The sequence below is a fragment of the Ambystoma mexicanum genome, chromosome 1p (genome assembly GCF_040938575.1).
Source record: "Ambystoma mexicanum isolate Mex_15411 chromosome 1p, UKY_AmexF1_1, whole genome shotgun sequence".
Taxonomy (NCBI): domain Eukaryota; kingdom Metazoa; phylum Chordata; class Amphibia; order Caudata; family Ambystomatidae; genus Ambystoma; species Ambystoma mexicanum.
This window is the reverse complement of record NC_090921.1, coordinates 1,057,833,775-1,057,858,999: the sequence shown is the minus strand read 5'-3', so window position 1 is coordinate 1,057,858,999 and position 25,225 is coordinate 1,057,833,775. Positions and strand designations below refer to the sequence as shown.

The window sequence follows — 25,225 nt, the reverse complement described above, 5'->3', positions numbered from 1 at the left end:
GATCTTCCTATTGCTAAGGATGTTCTAATTTGTTTTAAACCATTGTCACCAGGGACATTCCATTGCTTGGCTGCTCACGTTATAACAATATAATTAAAACAGGTATTTGTGCACACCCTGCACGGGAAAAACATTCTTTTAAAACAATGCACAACCTGTTCGATAGAGCGGTGATTAAATGTCCCTGTGACATGTGATGGGTAAGGTAAACTACAAGAAGTGTAAAGGAATGTTTGACAGAACACACAAGTGATAGAGGAATCAGAAAGAGAAATTCCACAGTTGCCCATCAGTCTAGCGAAAAGAGGACATAACATATTTCAAATAGGATGTATAATTCTTGAACAATTTACAGATCATACCAGACTCAGTGACATGCAAAAAACATCATATCAATGGTAAACCTAATGCATTTTCTGTTTACACCGTTTATTACCACATGGTATGAATTTATCTATTTCCAGGAGTTCTTATTATCATTAATTTAATCATAATTGTTTTATGGTTATGAACACAAAAATGTTATACTACCTTGGTTGGATTAGTATGTCTACCTTACTCATTATGGAATCACGTTAGTCTATTTCCTTATTAGGCAACACTAATTATTATTTCTATCTTTTTCTCCAGGAAGAGACATAATTACCATGTATCATTTGTAATGTTATGTTATGTTATTGAGATTTACACCGCAAACCGCTGCCATTTTCATGGTCTCTGAGGCACTCAGGGGGAACTGAAAAGGAAGGAGGTTTGGGAGGGTTAGTATGTGGGACAGAGAGGGATAGTGCAAAAGAGATTTTAGCTGTGCTGTTGGTAGCTTCCGTACAGAAAAAAACAGTCATTGTGTGTTGGGTTTGCATTTAGATGGTATGGGTTACGTGTTGCATTGGTCTATGTGGCATTGTTTTGTGTGTCTGTTGCATAGTGCTGGAGATTTAGTAGTTTTTTTTAGTGATATTACAATCTATTGATTGTTATTCAAGACAACATGGAATTTGAATTTTGATTTGGCATTCCAAAAGGGATTGTGATCAATTGTAAATGATTATCATTCAAAATAAATAACTGGACAGTTCTCTTCATAGATTAGTTAATTTTAAATGATTGTTCTTGTATCACAAGGACATGCATTTTGGACTACATTTAATCTTATTAAATATTTTCCTACTCTCGTTTATTTTTCGTAATAGCAATTGAACACTGAAAAAAGTAATTCCTGAATTATGCCATGCTGCTGATCACATAGAATGCTGTCACTAATGTTTAATCAATGAATTAACAATTGAATTTTGATGCAAAAAATTAAGGACGCCAATATTGTATTTGATGATGAGTGCACACTGTGGACACTGTCGAGTTTGTGTTATGATCAATGCAACCCAAAAATATTCCAATAAACAACCCAATGCCAAAAAGCTCTACTGCTTCTTTCAAGTGTGGTGCATATGGTTCAATTGTAAGGAGCCATATGGTGCTGAAAAAGCAAGCATCTGGGTGTCACCTCAGGTAATGCATAGCACACAGCATCAGGACATGGAGACTGCCTCAATGTAAGATCAAGAGACCCCAGAATAATGCATTGCTCCATTCAATAATGTTTCTCATCCGCAACCACGAAAAGGGTACCCCCACAGGATGCAGGTAGTTACTTGTTTCGAGAGATAGCACCCAACAAATGGCACAGAGTTTAAAACACAAAGGAACATTCTGTACTGAATGCTGAGCCCACAGCCAGCAGTGCTGAAAACCTTAGTAAAGTAAAACTGTTTGTAATAATAAAAAGTGGTTCCATGACAAATTGGAACAATGTACTGAAAGCTAAAGAGAGCAGGCGCTAGTTGAAAACCTGCAAAACATTGTTATTATTGAAGACAACAACATCCTCTGTATTCACCTGTAATGTTCTGAATTAAAATGCTGGTATATGTTAAAAAGTAATCATCTCAGTGTACCGTCGTTCTATTTTATTGGCAGTGTTCAAATTGCAATATGATTCTCATTTAGTATATGTTGAATACAGAGGAGTGAAATCATTGACAAATATTTGATAAGAATGGTGTATACTTTGTCAATACAACAGAAGTGAATAAGCCTTCCATGCATAAACAAATCATAAGGTGTCTTGAGACGGCTTAGTCAATGCTTTTGTTAGTTATTTCTTTCACTAACATGACCACAGGAAACTCCAATCCAGCCCTGCTTGCATTTTCAATGAGAGAGTGTTAGGATAGTTTTTCTAAAGGCCAGCCAAAGAGACTTTATAAAACTATACCATGCACAAGACAGAAACTCCAGCTCTTAGTTTAAGGCTGTACCACCTGATATTATGGTAGCAATGACAGAGCAGTCAGGCTTATTTTAGGAGGGGTAGAGGGCAGTAGAGAGGTACAAAGAAAATGTAGCATACATATGGTCCAAAGAAACACTGATACACTGATGTATTGTAGAAATAATGCAACAGTAAGGCTATACTCCATGCGCTCCTTCACTCCCAAGAAAATTAAGCAGGAACCTTGTCTTAGCAGGTTGATTGTTTGTACTTCAGAATATCCAAATTTAATCTCATAAATAAGTAAACACATAAACCACTCAAATCACATCAATGTTTTTATAATCATTAGACAAACAATGCTGACACATGTTTAGACCTCCATGAGGTCCTTATCAGGGCTTCATGCTTAGTCCAAGGATGGCAGTCATTAATGGGTTCATCAGTCGAGCTGGAAAGTGTTAAATACACTTGTCTCAAAGATTCCATTAAAATCTGTTGGTATCTGGTTATGACCCAATGCACTAAATATATCTAATCCTCATGCTCTACTGTAGCTCCATGGCTCGCTCATCGAAAAATGCATCTGTGACTATGTATGGTAATTGTTGACGGAAGTCTGGTAATCCAACTCTATATGTGGCAGAAATCCACCAAGCAACCTTGCTTGTGACTCATTAAAGATCATTTATATAGCGCACTACCACCACCGGAGTGGTCCTCTGGCACTCTAGCAGATCTGAAAGTTAAGAGGGTGGGGGGTTAGTAGGGTATAGAGGAAATAGGTAGAGGGAGAGCTGTGATGTTCGGTTGACAGCTTCAGTTTGGTATTCACCGTTCACTGAGCTGGGGTGTGATTTGCAGCCTGGTCGATTCCCATGCACTATTTGTGCATGGCATATGTGTTGTGTTTTGTCATTGTAGTGTGGTGAAGTGCATGCGGACTGCTGTGCAGAGAGGTAATTGAGTTTGCTTGCGTTTGAGAAGTGTATGTAGAACTTGAGGTTTTAGAGAAGGGTTAGTAGGTCTTTGAATTTTTGGGGACTTCAGTGCTCATCTTCTTTCTCTATGCTGTGTTCTAGGTGTTTAGTAGCAGTTTGTTCCTCGGGTGTTGCACATGGTGGTGCGTTTCCTCTGTAGTTGTCTACTGGGCTGTGGGCATGAGGATTGTGTGGGCTTCCCATCGCCCCTGGGCTGGGGATGGCTAAGTTTGGGGTTTTGGTGTATACGCAGGTTTGGGCGGGATCCCCACCCAGTGACAATGAGGTTATTAGTTGGTGCTCCCCCGTCTGCATTTGGGTTGCTGTTTCTAGGTAATGAATAGCGTTGGGTATTTAACAGGGTGGTTCTTTTTTGTGCTCTCTCCCTGGCATCTTCCTTCCAGGTATGCTTGTTGAGTTGGGCTCTGTGTCCAGTGTAGTCTTTGTTCTTACTAGTCGTCCCCTCCAGATTCGGAGGTGAAGAGCCAAGTTCTAAGCCATTTTCTGAATTTCAGCTGATCCATATTGTGTATGTCTTTTGGGAGGCGGTTGTAGGTTTTTGCTGCCGGGTGGGAGAATGACGATCCTCCAATTATTTATTTTTTTTAATGGTTTTGGTTCTAGGCAAATGTCATTGACTAATCTGAGTGGTCTTGCTGGTAGGTAGACGTGTATTATCTTTTGCAGGCATCTTGATCCTTGGCCTTAGATTGCTTTGTGCATTATGGACATTGTTTGGAACCTTGTTTGTTGATTGATGTGTAGCCAATGTAGCATTTTTATTGCTGTGGTATAAGCCTTATTTAGAATAGCAGGATGCAGGTCAAGGTGAGTAAAACCTAGTGTTACACATTTAAAATGGCAGTATGCTATTCAAGAGGAGTAAAATAACATTAGTAGACTTTTAGAATTACATAATTCAAGGTAAGCAGACCCTATTGGTAGTAAGCTATGTTACTTATTCAGTTTCAGGAATAATATAGTTATACCAACAATGTTACTTCTGTGCATTACCATGACTGGTTCGACAGCCTGCAAGTAAAAATCACACAAAAGTCGGTAGAACACATCCACTGCCACCAGCCATAATAGTAAGCTTGTCACTGTAACAGAAATGTTACAGGAGCAATGAGAAAGGGTATACCATGTATCGCCTCAGCACTTCACGCAAGGTAGGGTGTGCTGATCTCACTAAGAGGATTGTAGAAAGGATACAAACTACCCATTTACCCTTGGGAACAGTATTCCACACCGGGAACCCAAGAGAACATAAAAGGGGAGCCAAAGGGGTCCACAGAAAATGCTCTATGCTGCAATAAGAAAAGGCATGTGCTGAAAAAGTTATAGGAAAGTATAATTCCAAAAATGAAGTATGGAGAGTCATAAAAAGGTCACCCATAAAAAGAGTAAAAGAAAGGCTGTGTGGGGGGAAAAGATTCCCACCCAACCAGGAACAAAGAAAATTAATCCACAAGTCCAGCAAAAAGTACAGGGCGTCTCACGGGTGAGGGAGATTTAGCATAAAAATGAAAATCTAGCCTAACAGGGAGGTTTATGTTTCCCTGGGTATTTAGCTCGGCCATCTGGAGTGAATACGGTTGGTTCGTCTTTAGTCATACGAACAGAGTGTGTTTGCAAAACAAATGGTCCTCTGCATCAAGATCCCCGAGTTCATAAGCTGCCTCACCCGTGTGAACCAATTTCAAGGAAGTATTTCTATCAAATACATTTTAAAATTCCAGCAGAGCTAAAATGTGGTGTCTTAAGAGTTAGAAATCTGAACACATTTTTGCACTTAAAGTGTCAGCTTTGACATCAGTGAAGGCAATATGTCCAGTAATGAAAAATAGACAATTGTGCCTGTAAGGAACTCATGGTGGCAACGGTAAAGACAGACACAAGTGACTAAACTGTATGCAGGTTGGAAAAACGCCTAATCTAAATCTAAGATGGGAGCAAGTCTCAACCATCAAATGAAAATAAGGCAGTCCTAGTGGCGTTGTGTAAAAATAAAAGGGCCTGTACTAAAAAAAAAAAGATTTCCAATCCTTACACTAAATACAAAATAAGTGTGGGATAGGGTTTTAATAAAGAAAGAAGGGTTCATAAATAATATGTCAGGGTGTGATTGCCAGGGTTCTCTTTACCCCACGGTTTGAGCACGGGACAATGTGGATTTCCTGAACACAGCACACACTCGAGCTATCTCAGCACGAGCCAACAGTTCCGTATCAGCTATCAGGTTCTTTGATGGTTAAGTCTCTTTAATTAAAAGTCTCTTCCCTTCAAGGCCGGACACGCTCAACAAACACAAAGTTCTGTTCCACGAACACTTTGGGTGATGGCTTCAACCCTCAGCCCCCATCTTCCGGGCGCAGACCTCTAACAAGTTGCTTTCAACAAAACAACCAAAATGTTCCTTTCTCAATTAACTTTTGGATGAGGACTACCCCTGGATCTCCCTCGGCCGGGCACGGTTCCCAAATGACAAGCGGGACAGTTTACTTCTCCTTGTCTTCCAATACTTCTTGCATTCCAAATCCTAATGTCTTTTTAAACCACTTTGGGTGATGGCTTCACCACTGGGTCCCCATCTTCCAGGCGCAGACCCCCCTGATAATCAAACAAAAACAAAACCAGTTTCTTTCTACGAGCATTGGGTGGTAACTTTCAACCCCTGGGTCTCCCTCGGCTGGGCTCACACCCCAGAAGACAAGATGGACACTTCACTTCCCCTTGTCTTGTAATGCTTATGCTCTAACAAATCTTTCTTAATTTATATTTAAACAGTTCCAGTGGACATCCCTCGGCCGGGGTTCACCTTTGTCAACACACTGTTTTTTGGGACCCTAGAGTTTGCCTCCTTCTCATCAGCATCCCTCTTCCGGGTTCACTCTTGCCAACTTCACATTCATATTTACTTTCTATGTTTACAGGATTCACTTCCCTTTCTTTCTTTGTAGTTCTTAGGTCAAAGGCTTTCGACTGTATGGGGATTTTGCTTGACCTCCTGTATGACCATTTCGACCTATCTTGGTGGCTCTCCTATGGCCTTCTGCTATCTGTAGTTTCACTCAGACAGGACTTGACCAGAGTTTCTCAGAGCAGCACCCACGTGGTGCTGGTCCTTTCTGAAGCTGGTCTCCCCTTTACAATTTTACAGTTCTTTGAACTTCTCTTTGCCGCTCTGTGACTTTTACTGACCACAGCCCGGTTCTTATCGGCTCTCCCTTCAACTCACCGGCTGTGATGAACCATCTGGCTTTCCTCGTAACTGGATTCAAGGCCGGTGCCATGGTAGCATGAGTTTCCCTTTCTCCCGCTTATCAGCATCGACACGCTACATGTACCACATCTCACCCGTCGGTGTCCCACTCCTACTCCCCAAGGACCCTTCATCCAGCTGATCCTCCCTCACTAGTCCACCCACAGGAACTAGATCCAATAGCGATGGCCGTGTCCTGGCTACCTGGATGACAGATCCCGGGGACCAGCCAGGGAGACACCTTAAGGTTTCTCACAGGCCTCTCATAGCAATTTGAATGACTCATTACAATAGCATCAGGGTTTCACAATCCAATGAAATGAAACCTAAGGCTGGAACTCTGTTACAAGAATATACTGAACTTATGGAAGCAATACAATGCATGCATTTAAAAGCAGCTTTTGATATGAATCCATAACTACATAGCTTAGGAACAAAAGCAGATGTATGTTATGATCCTGAATATCCCCTCTATCATATGACTACAAATTCAAATGGCCTCTGCTGTGTAATCATTAAAAAAAATAGTTGCATTAACAGCTTCATGAAACATTATCCTACATAGTCATACCACATATTCAGACTTCCAATCTAGCCCAGGGGTAGGGGCAGAAATCCACAATTCATCTTTTTACCATGTTGTCATAATGAAATATGGAAGAAAAAGGATTTTGCATTTGAAAGTATTAAGAATAGACTAGCCCCCACCTTTTTAAGTCAGACTTATGACAAGTCTATAAAGATTGGGGGTGTATTCTCTGGGAGTGTCTGACTATTAAGCCAACCAGTAGAAGGACTTGCTCAATCAAAAAGTCCAATGTCATGAATGATAAAGCATGGTAATAATTTGAATAACAAAAGCCGGAACACAAAGGGAATAGAGAGCTCACTCTGGAATTAACAGCTACCAGCAAGAAGAACACCTGTTCCTAATGGATGAGTGCAAATCTGAGAAACTATCTGGAGATAACAAGGCCTTGTCCATGGGGGAGACTGAACCAGCCTACCATGAGGCAGACCTGCTTTTTTGAAAAATTGAGAAAGGGACCAGGAGAAGCCTATTGGCTTGAAGTTCACTGGGAGCAGTTGATGGTCTCTGCCGGCTTTGTGCCTTAAAGAATTATTAAAATGTGAGTATGAAATGCAATTAGATATCGACTAGGATCATAGCCCTGCTGAGACCTGTAGTCGGAGAGAACTGGGGAGATGGCTTCCATTAGGGGGGAACTCCATACGAATACAATGTCTTAATATTATAAATCGAGAAATGCCCTAAGCATTCTGCCTGGGGATAGGTTAGAAAGGGTTTAAAGCTTATGGCAAGCCTCTTAGGTACCCTCAAAAAGTGTACTGCAACTCTAAGCATCTCTTCATGGTCAATTGTGACTTCCTGTAAGCCCTGAACCTGCTTGTCAATGAGAGAAATATCACTTAAGAAAAATGACCCTGCTTTCATTACTCAGATCATTGTCCTCCACAGCGTTTGGCATTGTAACATGGGAGGGAGTATCCGAGATTTACAAGTTGGGGGCTTGCTCTCGACTAATGTCACCGACTTCTATTATTAAGCACATGGGTACTAAATGAGCCTAAGTTTTGTAGGTCATCTGCCATAGAATGAATGACTCATCACTGTGGGATCAGAAGGCCAATTGGGAATAATGATCCAGAGCTCTCAAGTTGCCCCATGCCATGTGTGAGTATGTCATCCAGTAATCACTGTATTCTTTGCATTATGGGATTTGTAGTTGTGCTTTTCCCATTTTAAATTTAGGACTTCATGTCCCAGAATAAAAAGAAACAGGACTACTCAGGTATGTCATGAGGACAAATCTGCGTGTTGCTGATCTTGTACTAATTGTGGCAGGGTGAGGACCCCTCACTGCCTGGGATGGGAGGCTACCAGGGTTCAAGCAAGAGCCAGTCCTCTACAAAATGTGGAAGCCGAGAGGACCTCAATCCGGCAAACTTCCTTACATGCTTGTATGTTTGAGTTAATACCACAGTTTGTTTGTCTCCTAGGAAAATGCACCATCCAGCATTCCTATCAGTGGAAGAACCACAACCCAACTGGACTGGGAGAGAATCAGCACTGAAATCTTGCACAGTAGAGCAGGCTGCACAACACCTCAGCAGATTACACACGATACATGACCCAGACCAGAGCGAGTTATTCAGAGCAGACCACACAGCATTCATACAACCTCAGCGTGCACTGCCAACTCCACAGGGAACAATCGCTTACCTACAACAGGGCTGTGAATGAGCCCTTTACCAAGCAGGGATCAAGAACACTCCAGAAAATCCAGATACAAACAGGGACATGAACTATGATGACAGTGGCCACAATTGCTTAAGTCCCCTTTTGTATTTGTTCTTGCCTTTAACGCCTCCACTGTAGAAAGGAGAGACATAAGTTGGCTGGGGAACAAACTGAGGGAAAGAGCCATTGTGGATTGTGCGTGAAAGGTGAGTGAGATTAATCGAGAGGGAGTAGGGAGTTAATGAAGAGGTGACTGGGAAGTGAATGTAAGAGATGGTGTGTGTCATGATTCGCTCCCTTCACTCCCATTCCTGGGGTTTATTCCCTACTGGACTTTTTCATTCGAACATCATGCGACAGTGCTGTGGTGAATTGGGAGCGCTAAATCCTTATTTTCCATGTTACCTCCCTTCCGGATCTATTCCAGGTTTTTGGCAGCCACTATGTTGCTTTAATCAAAAGACTTTGCTTCCCAGAATGCATGGCCCACTGCTTCAGCTCCACCCTTTCAGGAGAAGGTTGGGTGGAGGATTATAATTATAATTGGTCTTTTATAACACGCTTAATACCAACAAGTTTTCCAAGTGCAGGACAAACGCATTGGCCCTGAGCTATCCTTCCTCCCTGTGCCTCCTGTGGCTGGCAGGTGCAGCAAGCAGCACACCTGAGGTGTGTGCTCGTTAGCCAGCTTGAAAAGCCTCAGTTTGCTTCAGTCCAGTGCTGGTCATTGATGCAGTGTTCCTGGTTGTTAGCTTATTGTCTAGTTCCTAGTTTCTATTTTCTTGTTGCCTTTTCCCTGGATTTAGAATTTAGTGTGCTTATTAGTCATTTCTGCTTCCTGGATTCCCTGTATGTCTTCCTCTGTTTTGCAGTCAGCACTTCACAGTGCTCTCCTTTTTCTGTACAGCCCAGTTTGTCTGTGTTCTTTATTCCCTTGACTATGCGCTGTTCAGCAGTGAAACCTTGATCCTTTAGTCACTCCTCATTTATAGATTTAGGGCTTCATCATAGCCTTGGTGGTATACCAGGAGTAAATTCCCCAGGATACCGCCAACACTATTAGCGTTACCGATAATCGGTCCAGCGCTATTAGCCCCAGATCCCGAGTAGTGGTAAGGCAGTAAATCCCCATTTTATTTTGAGAGTCCATAGGACTCTATGGTGATTTTCAGAGCTATTACCACTGGCGTAATAGCACCAGCAGTAATAGCGCCAAAAATGGGCAGAAAGCTGGAGATTTACCTCCAGCATAAATCTCCAGCTTTCTGCCCAAACTCAGGATTGCACGGAGCAGTAATGTGGCTGTGATAGAATTACCACCGCATTTTTGCTGCTCCGCCCAACCCCTGACGAGGCCCTTAGTGTTTTGTCTCAGTTTGCCTTTCCTTCCCTGGGTGGGCAAGGGGGATGTTTTGGGCTTGTCATTTTGTTTCCCCTGCTCCTGTTCCTTTACTTTCTCTTGGACCCTGTTCCAGGTTTTCTCTTGCACTTCTCGCTTTGTTCCCTATTGATTGTTAGGTGTGGTGTGCTGTTGTAGCCAGCTCCTGTATGAATGTCTATGTTTTCCTCACTATTCTGTAATCACTATTCCTACTTGTCCCTTGTCAGAAGTCTGATGTATTAAGTTATCGTCCCTTTGCTGTTATAGCCTTTCTGTGTCCCTGTTTGATCAACAGAGTTTGTGGCCTTTGCTGACATCTCAGGTGGTATTTCTAGTCCTTGTGTGTATTGTCTTTAAGTTACCTTATACAATACCAACAATGGAGTTAGCAGACAGCTCCTGTCGTTGCTTGCACTGTATGTGGGCTTAGCGCTCACAGTACCTGTAACAACAAATGTGGGTAAGGAGCTTGCTGACTTTCTTTGCAAGGAGCTTCTTAGTGCTTAACCCACATCCCTTTTCCTATATTTGTATTCTTATCACACTCTACTTGCACATCCTGTGGTTTAGTGTGCAAGTCTCTTGGTTCCTGAGTGCATTTTGTTTGACTCAAAGCTATTCACTGTGTGATCTTGTGCAACATTCACTGCTTTCGTCATCTCATGACAGTATGGGTGGAGTTAGAGCAGTAGTAGTGTGGACAGAGGCGAGAGGTAGTAGGAGAGGGGAGAAAAGTAGTAGTGTGTAGAGGGTGGAGGCAGAAAGTAGAGAAAGGAATATCAAAGGTATAGAGGAGTAAGTGTCAGGGAGAGAGAGAGAAGAGAAGGTGGGTGGAGTAGGAGAGAGGAGAGCAGGAGGAGATAAAGGGAGAGCGAGAGAGAGACATAGGGAGAGGAACATCAGAGCATGAAACTATAAGACCAAGTGAGGCCTAAGTGTCTGGAAGGCACAAAAACCTGTATTTTACATCACATTGGGAAACATAGAGCAGGGACATCCTAGACCAGGGGTCTCCAACCTTTACATTAAGTAGAGCCACTTGTAGTGGAGGCCAACAGTGGAGAGCTACTAGCGGGTGATATTGGGGTGGGCGGGCGATATCAGGGTGGGGATGTTTTTAAACCTCAGAATTTTTACCAATATTTTTTTGGCCCGATTATTTCCCCTCTATAAATACATGGAATAACATATGCCTTCACGATTATATTAAGAACTTCAAAAACCTCTTTGCTGGATTAGTATTTATTAGTAGCCGTCTCATAAAAAGACAGATATTTGTTGGACTACCACACAAATATCTCTACATGCTGGGCACACTATTGTTTTCCAAATGTGCATTTCACACTTCCATAAAAAACAGAAGTTATTTCCAAACTGAAAAATGCCACTTGCGTGCACTAGTTTTCTTTGATTTTTGTTTTTGTCAGACACCACACCTACTCTGTTATTTGTGTCTCTCTGTCTTTTAACACGGGTTATAAAGATGTTATAAGCTTGTCAAACTGGTTAATCACAAATAAATGCTTCTGTTGTGCTGACAGCAGTTTTATGGGAATTCCTGGGTGGCAACTTTTGATTTTCACAACGCAGCAGGAATCCATGGTAATGCTGCATGCAAGGTGACATTTACTGGTGCTCAAAGACTTTTTGCAAAACATAGTGAAAACGTGAAACGATACGGTGGATTTGCCGGGGTTTTACTCTTACCATTTTCACTCAGTTCAGAAATTATCAAAATGGCGCAGAGAGGACATTTTGCTCTTACATTGAAAGGGGCGCTGTGCCCTCCAGTGCAATTAAGGATATCGATAAGACTGCCCCCATCATGAGGTAGAGGTATTGGCACCGCTGGGCAATGGCAGAACAAAAAACGCTTTGCAAATGGTCATATGTAGAGAGGAAGCCTTTGTATCCTATGGGGGGATTTCTCCCCCCCCCCAAACCCACAAAAATTAATACCAGCTCCTTATGGAAAAACATTGGATTTGGCAATGCTTGTTTTGGGCAGTGTTAAAATGCTTACTCTTGTCGGATTAAATAAATAAGCTGCCAAATAGTAAGGAATGCTAATTAAACCGGGCTGAGCAGCCAATGGCGAGTCCTCTTTCTTTGCTCTGGCGCTCTCCCCCTGTGGCTTGTTTTCTCTCCACGGATGCATCTGTCTCCCACTAAGAATGGTGCCAGTCTTATGTATTCCAACTGAAAATTCATGCAGAGGCAGCCGCTGTACCAGAACCCCTAATATTAATGCGTATTTTGAAACGCATGAAAATTGGATCAGCAAAAATGGCACTGAAGGGAATACTGGCTGTGGGAAGTATTATGGCTAAGCCGACTTTGACACCTGGGCGCATTATGAAAACATGCTTCATTCGCTAAAGGAGTGCCCCTCGCCATTAGCTGAAGCAGTTGCTCGAGTGTCCCCAGCCTGACGCCTTGATAATTTTTGGGAGGTGAATATCTGCGGCTCGTAGGACACTTTTTAGGCAGGTCATGCGCTAGTTCAGATTTTTAGAGGCCTGCAATTGTAATACATGAGATAGAGAAGCATAGGAACATGTTACTGCAGTTTACTGCAAATTAGAATGTACACGTGTAGAGTTAAGGGCACACTTTTGCCAGATTCAGCAAAGGCCCAATTCGTTGAAATGTACCTTTTTGTTTGAAAAACGGAGGAAAATGTCACTCCACTTTAAAAGCACTGATCAACAATTGTCACAAATGGAATCAAGGTAGGGATAGCTGACTCACACTGATACTTCCCCAGCCCCTCGGACATCACCTCAAACAAGAGCGAGCTCACTCAAGCAAAACAGTGTACTGGGGGCGCACAAGGCCATCTGTGGTACTACAGGCAGCCTCAGAATGTGATACAGATATCTGTCAGTGTATTCAAAAGCAGTTCCATGTGGCACAGCAGGCAAGCTCCTCGCCTGCAAGCGAGACGACCAGTGTTCAAGGCCTGAACACTGACAGTAACGGCAAAACACACCAGAAAACAATAGTGATTCAGATAGTGTTCATTTTTCAGAATCTCCAGCGCGGGCGACTGAAGAGGCTCAGGCGAGCTACTGGTAGCTCGCGATCGACCGTTTGGCGACCTCTGTCCTAGACTGTTCCTAAAGGGAATTCTAGACAGATAAAATGCCTGTGGGTCATCAAATCCAATTAGACAGCTCTTTAGATGGTAGAGGTTACCAATCACTAATGACAAGCCTCAGAATGAGAGGCACCTGGGTTATGCAGGAAATGGCCCACACTAGGATCGAGAGAGAGGGGCGGCCCTTAGCCAGGCCCTTTACTATTCTGACAATATGAAATGTCTTAGAGAGTTGGTGTGTTCTTGAGGCCATGCGTGGCACATGGCGTCAGAACTCGGATTACCCAGACCCAGATACAGAGGTAACCCACAGACAAGAGAATATAGTATGCCTGAGCAAGATGGCTCAGATTCCTACCAGAGCCACCCCCAGGGCCGCCAGATGTGATTTGCACTGAGACAATGAGGTGGCAGTGCCATGCGAAGGCAAGTCGCTGGTTCAATATGATTTGAGAGTGGAAGTACCAGAAGGAACCCATGGGGCGCTGCAATAAAATCCAGATTGGCCCATAAACATTCCTTTGATGTGGTCACTGGGGCAATTGATTGGGACTGCCAAGGGGAAGTAAAGGTGGTCCTCTTTAACCTTGGGCATCTTGCTTACATCATCAAATTCAGCCAACTCATAGCTCAGCTGGTGTGCGAGAAGATCTTACCAGAATTCAAAGTGGAAAACCTAAATGAGACAGAGAGCCATAGTCAGGTTTGGAGAGATGATGGAGGTCCAAAGAAATGACTCACAAACCCAAGGGGCTCCAGGCCCTGCATCAACAGAATTTGCTGACGCACAGAGAGCTGATCCTCTTCTGGAGCAAACCTGTAAGACCTTAGTCTGAGAAGCTGAGATCCAAACTCTGAAGACTCCCCATTTCATACACAGGCATGGTCTGTTAAATAGAATGAATGTAAACCCAAGAGGGAACAGCCTTGATCATTACCAGCTCCAGGTCCAGAAACCGTTACAAAAGGCAGCGACGGGGTTGCTGCCGGACGACTGGGCATCTGGACTAGAGAAAATGCAAAAGACCCTTTTTCAACCAATTACACTTACCTGAGGCATATGCTCAAGTCAAACAGTTTTGTGTGGCATGGCCCACATGCTACAAGACTTTGCTGGATGATGTGCCAGGGCCGCCCCTCTAGTCACTGCCTATCATTGAGTTCCCTTCCACAGAATTGGTATGGACACCGTGGGGACACTGGAACCCTACAGGAATGGAATGAAGTACATCTTTGTTATACTGGACCATGCAACACAGTATCCAGAGGTGTTCCCTTTAAGAAGTAACACTATGAAAGTGACCCTTCTCCACCTGAGTTGGCTTCCCGAACAAATATACTCAACAATCAATGCTGCAGTTTCATGTCTTGGCTGATGGATGAGATGAAGGACCTCATGGAAATTAAGACACTGAGAACATCAGGGTATCACCCTCAGAATGACAGACTAGACAAATGATCTAAACAAACTCTCAAATATACCCTAACAAGGCTGGTGGCCCAAGATAGGAAGAACTAGGATGATCTAATCCCCTGGGTTATCTTTGCATGAAAACAACACCATGGAGACTTCCTTACCAACTCAAGTTAATAGGATGACCAAACCACTGGCCCCCACCACTTCCAATCCTAAGAAACTCGCTGAGTTGCTAGGAAGATACCCAGACATGTTCTCCATGAAGTCAGGACAAGTATGGAGTAGTGGACAAGATCCAAAAAAGACCAGGAAGAGTTGTCTGTCTCAAACCTGATTGACTACCTGAAGCTTGAAAAAAAGACTTGCAAGGAGGAGTTAAGAAAAATGCTTGACCTTGGCTTAATCGAATGATATTACAGTGAGTGGTCCTCAACATTACTGGTACCAAAGCCGGACAACATCTGCAGGTACAGTATAGACTTTTGGAGGCTGAATGAGGCCTCTAAGTGTGCTGTCTATGCTATGCCCAAAATGGATGAAGTAGTGGAGGTCATTTGTGGGGTACAATACACTTCTCTCCTGGATCTTACAGAAGGATAAAGGCAGGTGCCCCTAAATAATGATGCAAGGTGAAAAATGGCTTTCTCCACATCAGCGGACCTTTTTCAATTTACGGTCCTTTTTTTGACCTTCATCAGGCACCTTCTACCTTATAGCAATTGATTGACCCCTCCTGACAAAATGCCAAAGCTTTGATGATGCATACTTCGACAAAATCATCACAGCAGCTCATGGGAAGATCACCTGAAGCACCTGACTGCAGATTGTGACCAACCCGGGAAAGCTGGCCTCACAGCAAATCCATCGAAATGTTACTTGGCCAAGTTGTGAGTCAAATACCTAGCCTTTCAAGTAGGAAATGCGCTGGTGCAAATGGACAATGTAGAAGCAGTTCAAAAGGTTCCGTGGCCTATCACTAAAAAGGGCATTTCAGCATTCCTGGGCTTGGTAGGATATTATTTTATTCCAAACTCCTCCTAACTAGCAGCTCCCTTACCTTAACAGACACACTAGCTAAAGCCGTTCCCAACACCGTCCAATGGGACCATGGAGCTCAACTGGCCTTCAAGAACCTCAATACCAGCCTTTGTAAAAGCCTAGTCTTGGTCATGCCGGATTTATACAGAGAATTTCTACTACAGACCAATGCCTGCTCCATGGGAATGGGAGCAGTCCTTTCGCAGATCATTGATTGGTAAAATCAATCTTTGTTGTTCATTAGCAAAAAACTCTTCACCATTAAAAAAAAATTAACGAGTGATAGAACTATAAAGACAGTTGATCAGGTGGGCCATCCATACCCTACGATACTATCTAACAGGAAGAACATTCAAGCTGATAGCAGACCAGGCCCCCGGTATGAATGGCCCGGAACAAAGACACCAACCCTCGCATTGGAGTACGGAAAGTTCTTTAAGCAGTGTGCATCTCTTAATACAATGGTAAACACAGGAATTTGGTGATCTGTGCACAAACATATGTAAACCCCATAAGAATACCCATGGCACTGCAGGAAAGAAGTGAATTCCAAATCTTTTTCCCAGGATCCTAGAAAGTACACCACCACTGGATAATTGTTTTCCTGGGCAAAATGAACACACAGAGATAGGAGTTGTTTCTTTGTTTTTCTTGTAGATGACATGCCACGCTGAGGAGCAGATCACACAGGAGCAGAGGAGCAGACCACACCAGAGCAGTGCAGGGAATGGTGAAAGTGTCAGATGACCCATTGGGCAGAAGAAGCTCCAGGCCAGAACAAGTGGGTGCTGAACAGTGGAGGAAAGGTAAGGGAGTTCAGGGGAGGAAGGAGTGACAGGTGAGGTGCGGATGTGATATGGAGGAGGTGGGGAAGTGGTGGTATATATGAAAGTGTACATGGGGGCTAAAGTAGGAAGGAGGTGGAAGGCGGGGCATGGTCAGGGACTGAAGTAGGGCAATAAGGTGAAACCCACATTCAGAGACAAATCAGAGAGTGAGACTGGAGAAGGCGAAAGGTAGTGAGAGAGCCCTCCATTAAGGGGCAGGGTTACAGTGATCAGAGCAGGCTGCAGCAGGGGAAAGAATCGATTTGCACCATAGACATTGGTGAAAAGGACTACAAAATGGAGGATCGGCAGGTGGAATTTGGTGGGTGGGGATCAAGGGATGGGTAAATCAGTGAGTGGACGTCTTGCCAATAGACATACTTCTGTTCTCAGAGGTGTTCTTTGGAAAGATGGGAAATAATAGGAGGGATAGATGTCATCAAGCCTGGGACCAAAATTGGTAATGTCCTGAACTATAGAAGGCGTACTCAAAAGTCCTGCAATAATTGTAAGAGAATATGCATATGTGTAAATACATATTTTCCTGATTCAACATTGTAAGGGCCTGCCAAACCTTCATAAAACTTCCACAACCGCAAAAGTTTTCCGGTGTCTTCAGCATTACCCATGTCCAATTTGCTCCCTATGCAGGAGCTGAGAATGTAACTGTGGCACCATAAAGTACATAGTTAAACGTGACCGATAGGCATTCACAAGTAACCTACCTTCTGGCTCTGAATGAACCTTTACTATACAGCCTGATGTACAAACAGGTGCAGCTGTTGTGCAGGGTTTAGGTGCATCGTGTTGATTTATCACTGGTGATCTCCTTAGCCTGAAGAGAGGTGTCTTGACATCTATCAGTGACAAGGACAAGGAAGCATTACATTAAGTGATCACAGAATAGGCAGAACATAAGTTTAGTCATGTCTTGCAGTATTCATTCACTGGTTACCAAACAGAATAATAGGCGATTAGTTGTATCACAAATGGAATAGACATTGGCTAAACGAAAATTATTAGTGTCTGTAATATATCAATTGCTTTCACACGAAAGAAGAAAAAATAATACAACAACATCATAGACATCTGTGCTTTCCTCCATGAGGGCAAACTCTTATCTTCCTGCCCCTGGGCTACAGGACTGCTGAAGTATTACATATTTATACAAACAAGGCACCCATTTTGAAGCTAGACATGAGGAAATGGGCAACACATGATTCAAAATCAGCATAATGTTAAAAGATAATCATTTTATTAAACAAATTATCTCTCAAAGCAACCTAAATCCAATGTGATCAAAAACATTATCAAATACAGAAAACGCGTGCATCAATTTAGACCGTAGTACATTTTTATGGAATGAACTAGTAAATGTTTGCTGAAGGGTTGCTCTTATCAACATCTAAAAACGAATCTACCATGGTCTTAGATATTACATAGAGGTTTGTGGGGTACCAGTAAAATCTGTATATATACAAGAATTTTCTTTTGATGCTTGGATATGTGTGTGTTTCTGTTAAAAATGTTCAGCATACTTCCCAAAATGCGACAGACCTAAGAATTTCCCATGTGGGGAGGTTCCATGGTGTAGATAATGTAAAAAATATAACAATCTACCTTTTATTAACTTTCCTTTTAAGAGTCTGTAATGCTTGGATGTGTGTGTGTGTGTGTGTGTTCAAAATGTTCAGTATACTTCCCAACATGCTACATACCTGACATTTGGAATGTGGGTAGGTTCCATGGTGTAGACAATGTAAAAAGTATAAAATATACATTTGTCTCATTTTGTTTATGCTTGGATATGTGTGTGTGTATTCGAAATGTTCATCACACTTATGCTACAACCCTGAAATTTGGCATGTTGGTAGGTTACATGGTGTAGACAATCGAAAAAGTATAATTTCTACATTTTACTATCTTGTTTTTTAAGTGTTTTTTAAAGCGTTCTGCAATGCTTGGTTATGTGTGTGTGTCTGTTCTAAATGCTCAGCATACTTGCCAACATGCTACAAACCCCAAATTTGGCATGTGGGTAGATGCCATGGTGTAGACAATGTAACAAGTATAGAATATATATTTTTTAAAATGTTTTAAGTGGTCTGCAATGTTTACCCCTGCCATATGGCCCTTAGCGCTGTAGTTCTGCCGTAGTTCTACGTTCATTGTTCCTAAGGTTCAGCAGTTCATGAAAACTTCAGCAGTTCATTGTTCCTAAACTTTCCACACTATCAGCATTCTAGCTTACATTAGCAGCACTCCCATTTGAAGTAATGTATGTGACACAAAATGGTGGTTTAGTAGTAATGCGGGTGATAGGAAATGGTGCATGTCTCTTCAATAGTGTCTGCAATAACTGAAGTAAGAATTACTGTGTGAAGCACGGGTACACCTGGTAGTTAAGTATTTATTGCACTGTATTCATTCTTGATACACCAAATATTTCACAAGAGCAAACACATTTAAAATTTTAAATTTAGGTCTGGATCTTGAGGCGCAACTGCCAAAAATGGCTTCTCAGCACCATAACGTATCCATCTGGCCAAAAGGGGTGTCGGGTTTGAAGACCGCCTTGCACTCTCAACAGGCATCAAACAAAAGCTTTTCAGATTTCTTTCTGAAATGCTTAAGATTAGACATTTTCCAGATGTCTAAAGGAAGACTGTTCCAGAACTTGGACCCAATGACTGTGCAAGATTTCCCATAAGCCCTTGATCTGAAAAACCTTGTAACAGGCAACAAGTGCCGCGAGGAATATCTAAGGGATTGGTTAGGGGGATACCATGCAACGATTCTGCTCATATATACAGGAGCGGTGGCACAGAAAGTTTTATGGATCAGAGTTAAAAGTTTAAATTTGATCCTGGCATGGATGCAGAGCCAATGAAGCTTCCTGAAAATGGGGGACATGTGTTCTCTCCTGTTGCTCTTCAGAGCCAAACAGAAACCACCTAAACACCCCTACCTCTTTTCCACACCCGCATCCCTGTCACGTGTTACACATGCCCAAAAGGGAGAGCAAAACTACACACAAAAACACACTAACCCACTGTTAACCTTGCAACAAGACCAAACAGTTGCAAACAACAAATAACCCAGACACTGAACGCTACCCCTCCAAACACAACAAGCCCAGTGCACACAACAAAACACACCCAGAAAGCTGGCACGCACAGACGCCAGTTTTTACTGGTTCTGCAAGCATCAACAGAAGAGCACAACTTCTATCTTATCCCTCTTCCCACACTAGCCAACCCCACCCACTTTCCGTACAGTGCCATGTGAGTGCCTGGAGACCTTGCAAATGTCAGCAGTTTGCGGTATAAATCATCATAACATAACAATGCAAGCAGCCATATTCTGCAGGATCGGTAGACAGTGAATGAAAAGATGAGTAGCTCCTGCATAGAGGCAGTTACAATAATGTAGCTGGGGCAGACATGGGGTTTAACGGCCCACCAGCCCAAGCGTTATAGGTCCGACCGAAGGGTAAAGAGCCAAAAAAATGGCTCCCACCATAAAAATAGAAAAGGTACTAGCAACCATTTCGGATGACGGCGACGGCCACGGAAAACATGTTCCAGAATGGCTGCCATCAACCGAAAATGGACCTATTCCCATTTGTATGCTAATAGGGTGGCCATTTATTTTTCCTTTTTGCACAATGGGAAAAATGTGGTTAGTCAATCTGCCTTTCCCCGGTGCATATCTTACTTTGCTGCAATTATGGCCCTTGCTGGAGTAGTGCAAGCAGACTGAAAGAAATGGGCAAAGCTGTGTAAGGAGCATAAGATAGTTTGCACAAATCAGACACGTGGAGCCATAGACAGGAAGGAGCAAAAAATGATTCCATGAGATTCTACAGATGCAAACAAACCATCCAACAAAAGGCAAAAGATGGACCATTTCCATCCAGAGTGGGAAACGTTTTTTCTTTCTTACAGCGTAAAAAGAAAATGTGCATCTTTAATCTACAGTGCCTAAGTTACAGTGGGAAAAAAGAGCAACGTTGCAATAATACACACAAATTCTGAAATGTTCCTAAAGGAAGTGGTCTACGATCACAAAAAGAAGGTGAACTTTATGCAGCAATGCAAATGCTGTTACAGAGGCATCAATCAAATTTGCAAATAATTTGATGAAAAACAAATGTACTTTTACAGGGTTTCATGTGTACATATCCTCGCAAAAATATCGCCATATTTTTCTGGCAGTTTTAAGGCATGGAACTTGCGGGGGACACCCCCGCAACCTCCATATTATTTTAAAGGTAGCAGATGACACCTCCGCAACCTCTGCTCCCAAAAACCCCAAATATTATCCCCACTAAAAATATCACCTATGGCCGTTCCCGACGACCATATATACGGAGATATTTTTATGGTGGGGATAATATTTGCTGATACCTTTTACAGATGGTGCAATTGTAAAGAGCGCAGACTCCTAGGGCTGAGTCTGTTGTAAGATATTTTAAAAACAGTTCTGAATATATGTCTGCCATGTCAGGTGTGCAGTTATGTGCAAACACTATAGCAAGGAGGGTATCTGCACTACCAGCTAATGCGATTGCCTAGCTCTGCGATTCTGATGGATTCCTTCCAACCATGGATTCCTCATCGATGATATCAATATACCAGCGCAGCTGTTCTCCAGAAATTTTTCCGCTGGCAGGGGGCACCTCACGGCTCTGCGCCGAGTCCGTCCGACACCTCTATGGACCCCTTGCCAGAAATTACATTGGCCCAGTATAAGTAGAGCCACTGTGTCCCATGACCTCAGTTCCTTTTTTCCCCACGGTTTTCTAAGTGATTCACCATGCCAACTCCATTGAAGGGCTCCAGTTTCAAGCCAGGACTGTGGATCATATCGGTCCATGCACCCAAAGGCCCTTAAGGAGCAGGCGGCAAAATTGTTCACCTTCATCCACAAGGAGAAGGTTCTGTGGTCTCAGTCATGGTCGCACGGTGCGGAATGTCATTCCAAAGATGGAGCGGCTCCGCGTGTGGAGAAAGAGGAAAAAAATAAGAAATACTGTAAGATGTCACGCTCTCAGAGTGAGTCTTCCTCGAAGAAAAAGTGCCACCACTCTAAGGGTTTTCCGGAGCGTTCGGTGCAGGTACCCTTCCCAACACAATCCTCCACGAAGGAGGAATGGGAACGTTTTCACCTGAAGATGCTTGACATCTTCGCCAACGCACCGGCAGCTCCAGTCCTGGCACCTGTGGCACAGGCAGGGGCACTGATGGTTCCCATTGCGTGGCCTGCAACCGGCAGGAAACCCTCAGGCGACCAATCACGCACGCCTACGGGCTCTGGCCTGGTCCAAACGGGAGGCAAGACCGCACAGTGCTGGTAGGCTCTGGCCCCTGCAGCAGCATTGTCGTCTGCGCAGATTCTATGACGAGACCGGAGGCGAGTATTATGCATTATGTTTAACTTCTTTAATTACTGCTAACCACAGCTTTTTAAATCTTTCTTTTGTTTCAATGTATATATATATTTTTTGTTATAGCTCGTATAAACAGAAAAAATGAAACATCTTAGCCTTAACGCGGCTAAACTACATCCCTCATGAGGCTCCTCAATATGGTAGTCCAATAGCCTCTCTCTCACTGTCCAATCAGGCAATCCCTTCTACTATAAGTCACTGCCTCTCTGGGTCCCTTCCGCTTCTTTTTTGCTGCACCACAGATAAGTGACATCAATTCTAGCACTACCTTGCTATGCTGCGTTTTTATAATACTTAATTGTCGAAACGCTAAATTTATATATTGTAAAGCGCGCGCGTACTATTAGCGCAAACGTATTAAGATTCAAGTTCGAAACGCACGCATTCTTTTCGCGGACAAGTTAGACTTTCAGGACGGCTGACTGCCGAGCCCACGAGTGATCTCACTCGCATTAGGGCTCGGCCAGTCAGCCGCGAAAGAACACCGACGGAGATGAAGAGTATCACAGGCAACGCGTAGTACGCGGTAAACCCCACTCCCTCTAGAAACAAGGGAAGCGCGCGCATGCGCATTACTGTATTCCTCTCACAGAGTTTTGTTCTCGCACGGAGAAAGCCAACGGCAATTCTACGTCCTGTTCTTCGCTCCCGAACGCGCGAAACTCGTTAATTTGTTAGCGGGTCGCCTGCGCACATCAGAGGCATTCAAGGCAAAGAGAACATTTTCAACAAAAAAAAAGAAAGAAAAAGAAAACGAAAATATATTTTTCTGTTGCCAGCAGCAAAAGAGGAGCTACAGTTCCAAACCTGATAGCCATCCTCTGCGAGGCACACACATTACCATGGCGTACAACATAGATAACGAGGCTTGGAGTGAAGGGAGCGACAGAGAACCAGAGCAAGAGGTGGAATACATAGGAGAAGATATAGACCTCTCCTACAGCTTCAAGAAAGTGCTAGGCGACTCATTGGTTCAAGCCGTAGCACTAGGAGTCAAGCCTCTACAAGACAGGTTATTGGTCCTGGAAGAAATACTGGGCAAGAAAGCTGGCACGCTCGACGACCCCGGTGAGGGAACCTCCACACAAGAGCCTCTGAAACAAAGTGAGAAGGGGAAGAAAGTGGCCCGGAAGAGGAAACACTCTTCTACTCCCCCGGGCTCAGATACAGGGAAGGATAAGTCCCTAGAGGTGGCTGATGCTTTCAATAGGCTGAAAAGCGCCTTTCTTACAAAGACAGCCTTGCCCAACCTCGTACCCCCTACCCCAGGGGCGACAAATATAAGGGATACCTTATCATCCTCAGAGCATTCGGATCAGGAAAGGGGAGAGGATGATGATCAGAGCATAAGCAAAGTGAGCGTAGTCTCGCAGAAGAGTACGAGCGAGCCTAAAGCCAGCGTTGTGTGGAGGCCCCTCTGGATGAAGAAGACATGTCAGACATGTTTGAACCTGACACAATAAGGCATCCCAGATCAACGGACTGGAACCCATCACCAAGTGTAGCCCTGTATATGTCCCAGAAAATGAGAAAACCTATGGAGAAAGATATTAGATTCAGAATTAAAGCTGAGTGTCCGAGGCCAGAGCTGACAGGGAAAGTAGCAGAGGTTAGTATCGTTGCGTCCTGAAGGTTAGTATCTTTGCGTCCTGAGCTCGATGCAAAGATACTAACCTTCATAACTAAAGCAGGGAAGGACACCAGAAAAGGCATGGATAGGGCATGGAAGACATGCCAGGATAAACTGTTAGCCTTAGCTGGACCCATAGCAAAGATAATGGATTTAGCCGAGAGAGCTAAAGACAATGGGGAGCCAGTCTACCCACTTATATTAGCAGGATGGGCGCAGAGAGCAGTCTGCATGCTGGGTAACGCAAACCGCGCAATATCTTCAGAGCGACGCAGATCGGCTTTACTGAAGATTGATAACAAACTAGGAGACCTGGCATTTTACGAAGCCGGGGAAAGCACCCAAGGGCTCCTGTTCGGTGACACATTTGTGAAAGAAATGAACAGATTCGTCGGAACATACACAGCGCTGGAGAAGGCGCAAGCCTCCATTAGGAAGGTATTCCCGGGGAGAGTTTTTTCAGGGGCCGGTCGATATAGGGGCTGGTCGATATAGAGGCTGCTCGACCAGCCGATTCAATAACAGGAGAGCACAAGGCCCCAGAGCCCAGTATTGGGAGACCCGACAACAAGACGCCTTTTTCCCGAACAGAGGACGAGGTTCTCGGGGACGTCGGGGACGCGGATATTACCGTCAACAGAACAATAACTCAGGTGAGAGAACGCGCAGCGACCTATCCTCCTGTGGGGGGCAGGACAATGCTTTTTTTGCACAACTGGCGCGATCTATCGTCAGACGCATGGATTATTCAGACCGTACAGGGCTTCATTCTAGAGTTCCTAGGTCATCCGGTGCAAGATCGCCCCCCGCACAGAATTCAAATGACACGGGCACGGGCCGAAGAAGATTTATTAGACGCAGAGATCCAGGATCTGGCGCGGAAAAACGCGATAGAGAGGGCTACAGGGAGCAGCCAATCCTTCCTGAGCAATATGTTCCTAGTCCGTCGCAAGGACAAAGTTCATCCAGTAATCAATCTGAAAGAACTCAACAGCTGGTTAGTGTACAAGCACTTCAAGATGGAGGGAATCCATCTGCTAGGAGACTTACTCAGAAAGGGGGACTGGCTCACGCGCCTAGATCTGAAAGACGCATACCTCACAGTTCCCATAGCACCCCACTGTCGACCTTTTCTAAGCTTCAGGTGGAGAGACGAACTCTGGCAATTCAAATGCCTACCGTTCGGTCTAGCGTCAGCACCATGGGCGTTCACCAAGCTTATGAGGCCCATCGCAATAGCACTTCGGGAACAAGGGTGTCAGATGATCGTCTATCTGGATGACATCCTATTTATGGCCGAAAACAAAGATCGCTTACAGAAGCAGATTCAATGGGCGATAGAGCTAATTTCCAGACTAGGTTTCCTAGTGAACAAAGACAAATCAGAGCTTACGCCGACCAAGCGGCTAGAGTTCTTGGGTTTCACTATAGATACAAAGAAAGCTACCTTGGAGTTACCAACTCAGAAAATGAGAGCTATCAAGAAAGATCTGAGAGCAGCACTCAAGAAACCGCTGATCTCTCTTCGTTATCTAGCCAGGATAGTAGGTCTCTTAGCAGCATCCATACAAGCAATATTTCCCGGCCCGTTACATTATCG

At 43.7% G+C, this 25,225-nt stretch overlaps 1 protein-coding gene across 1 annotated transcript in view; it reads right to left on the bottom strand.

Annotated features, from left to right (window-relative positions):
* The window catches only part of LOC138447974 (capping protein, Arp2/3 and myosin-I linker protein 2-like), a 301,863-nt gene that overhangs the window by 11,769 nt on the left and 264,869 nt on the right, over positions 1-25,225 (bottom strand). The window contains exon 9 of the mRNA XM_069604500.1: positions 17,269-17,400. Within this exon, the coding sequence (XP_069460601.1) occupies positions 17,269-17,400 (132 nt within the window). The remainder of the gene's footprint in view (positions 1-17,268; positions 17,401-25,225) is intronic.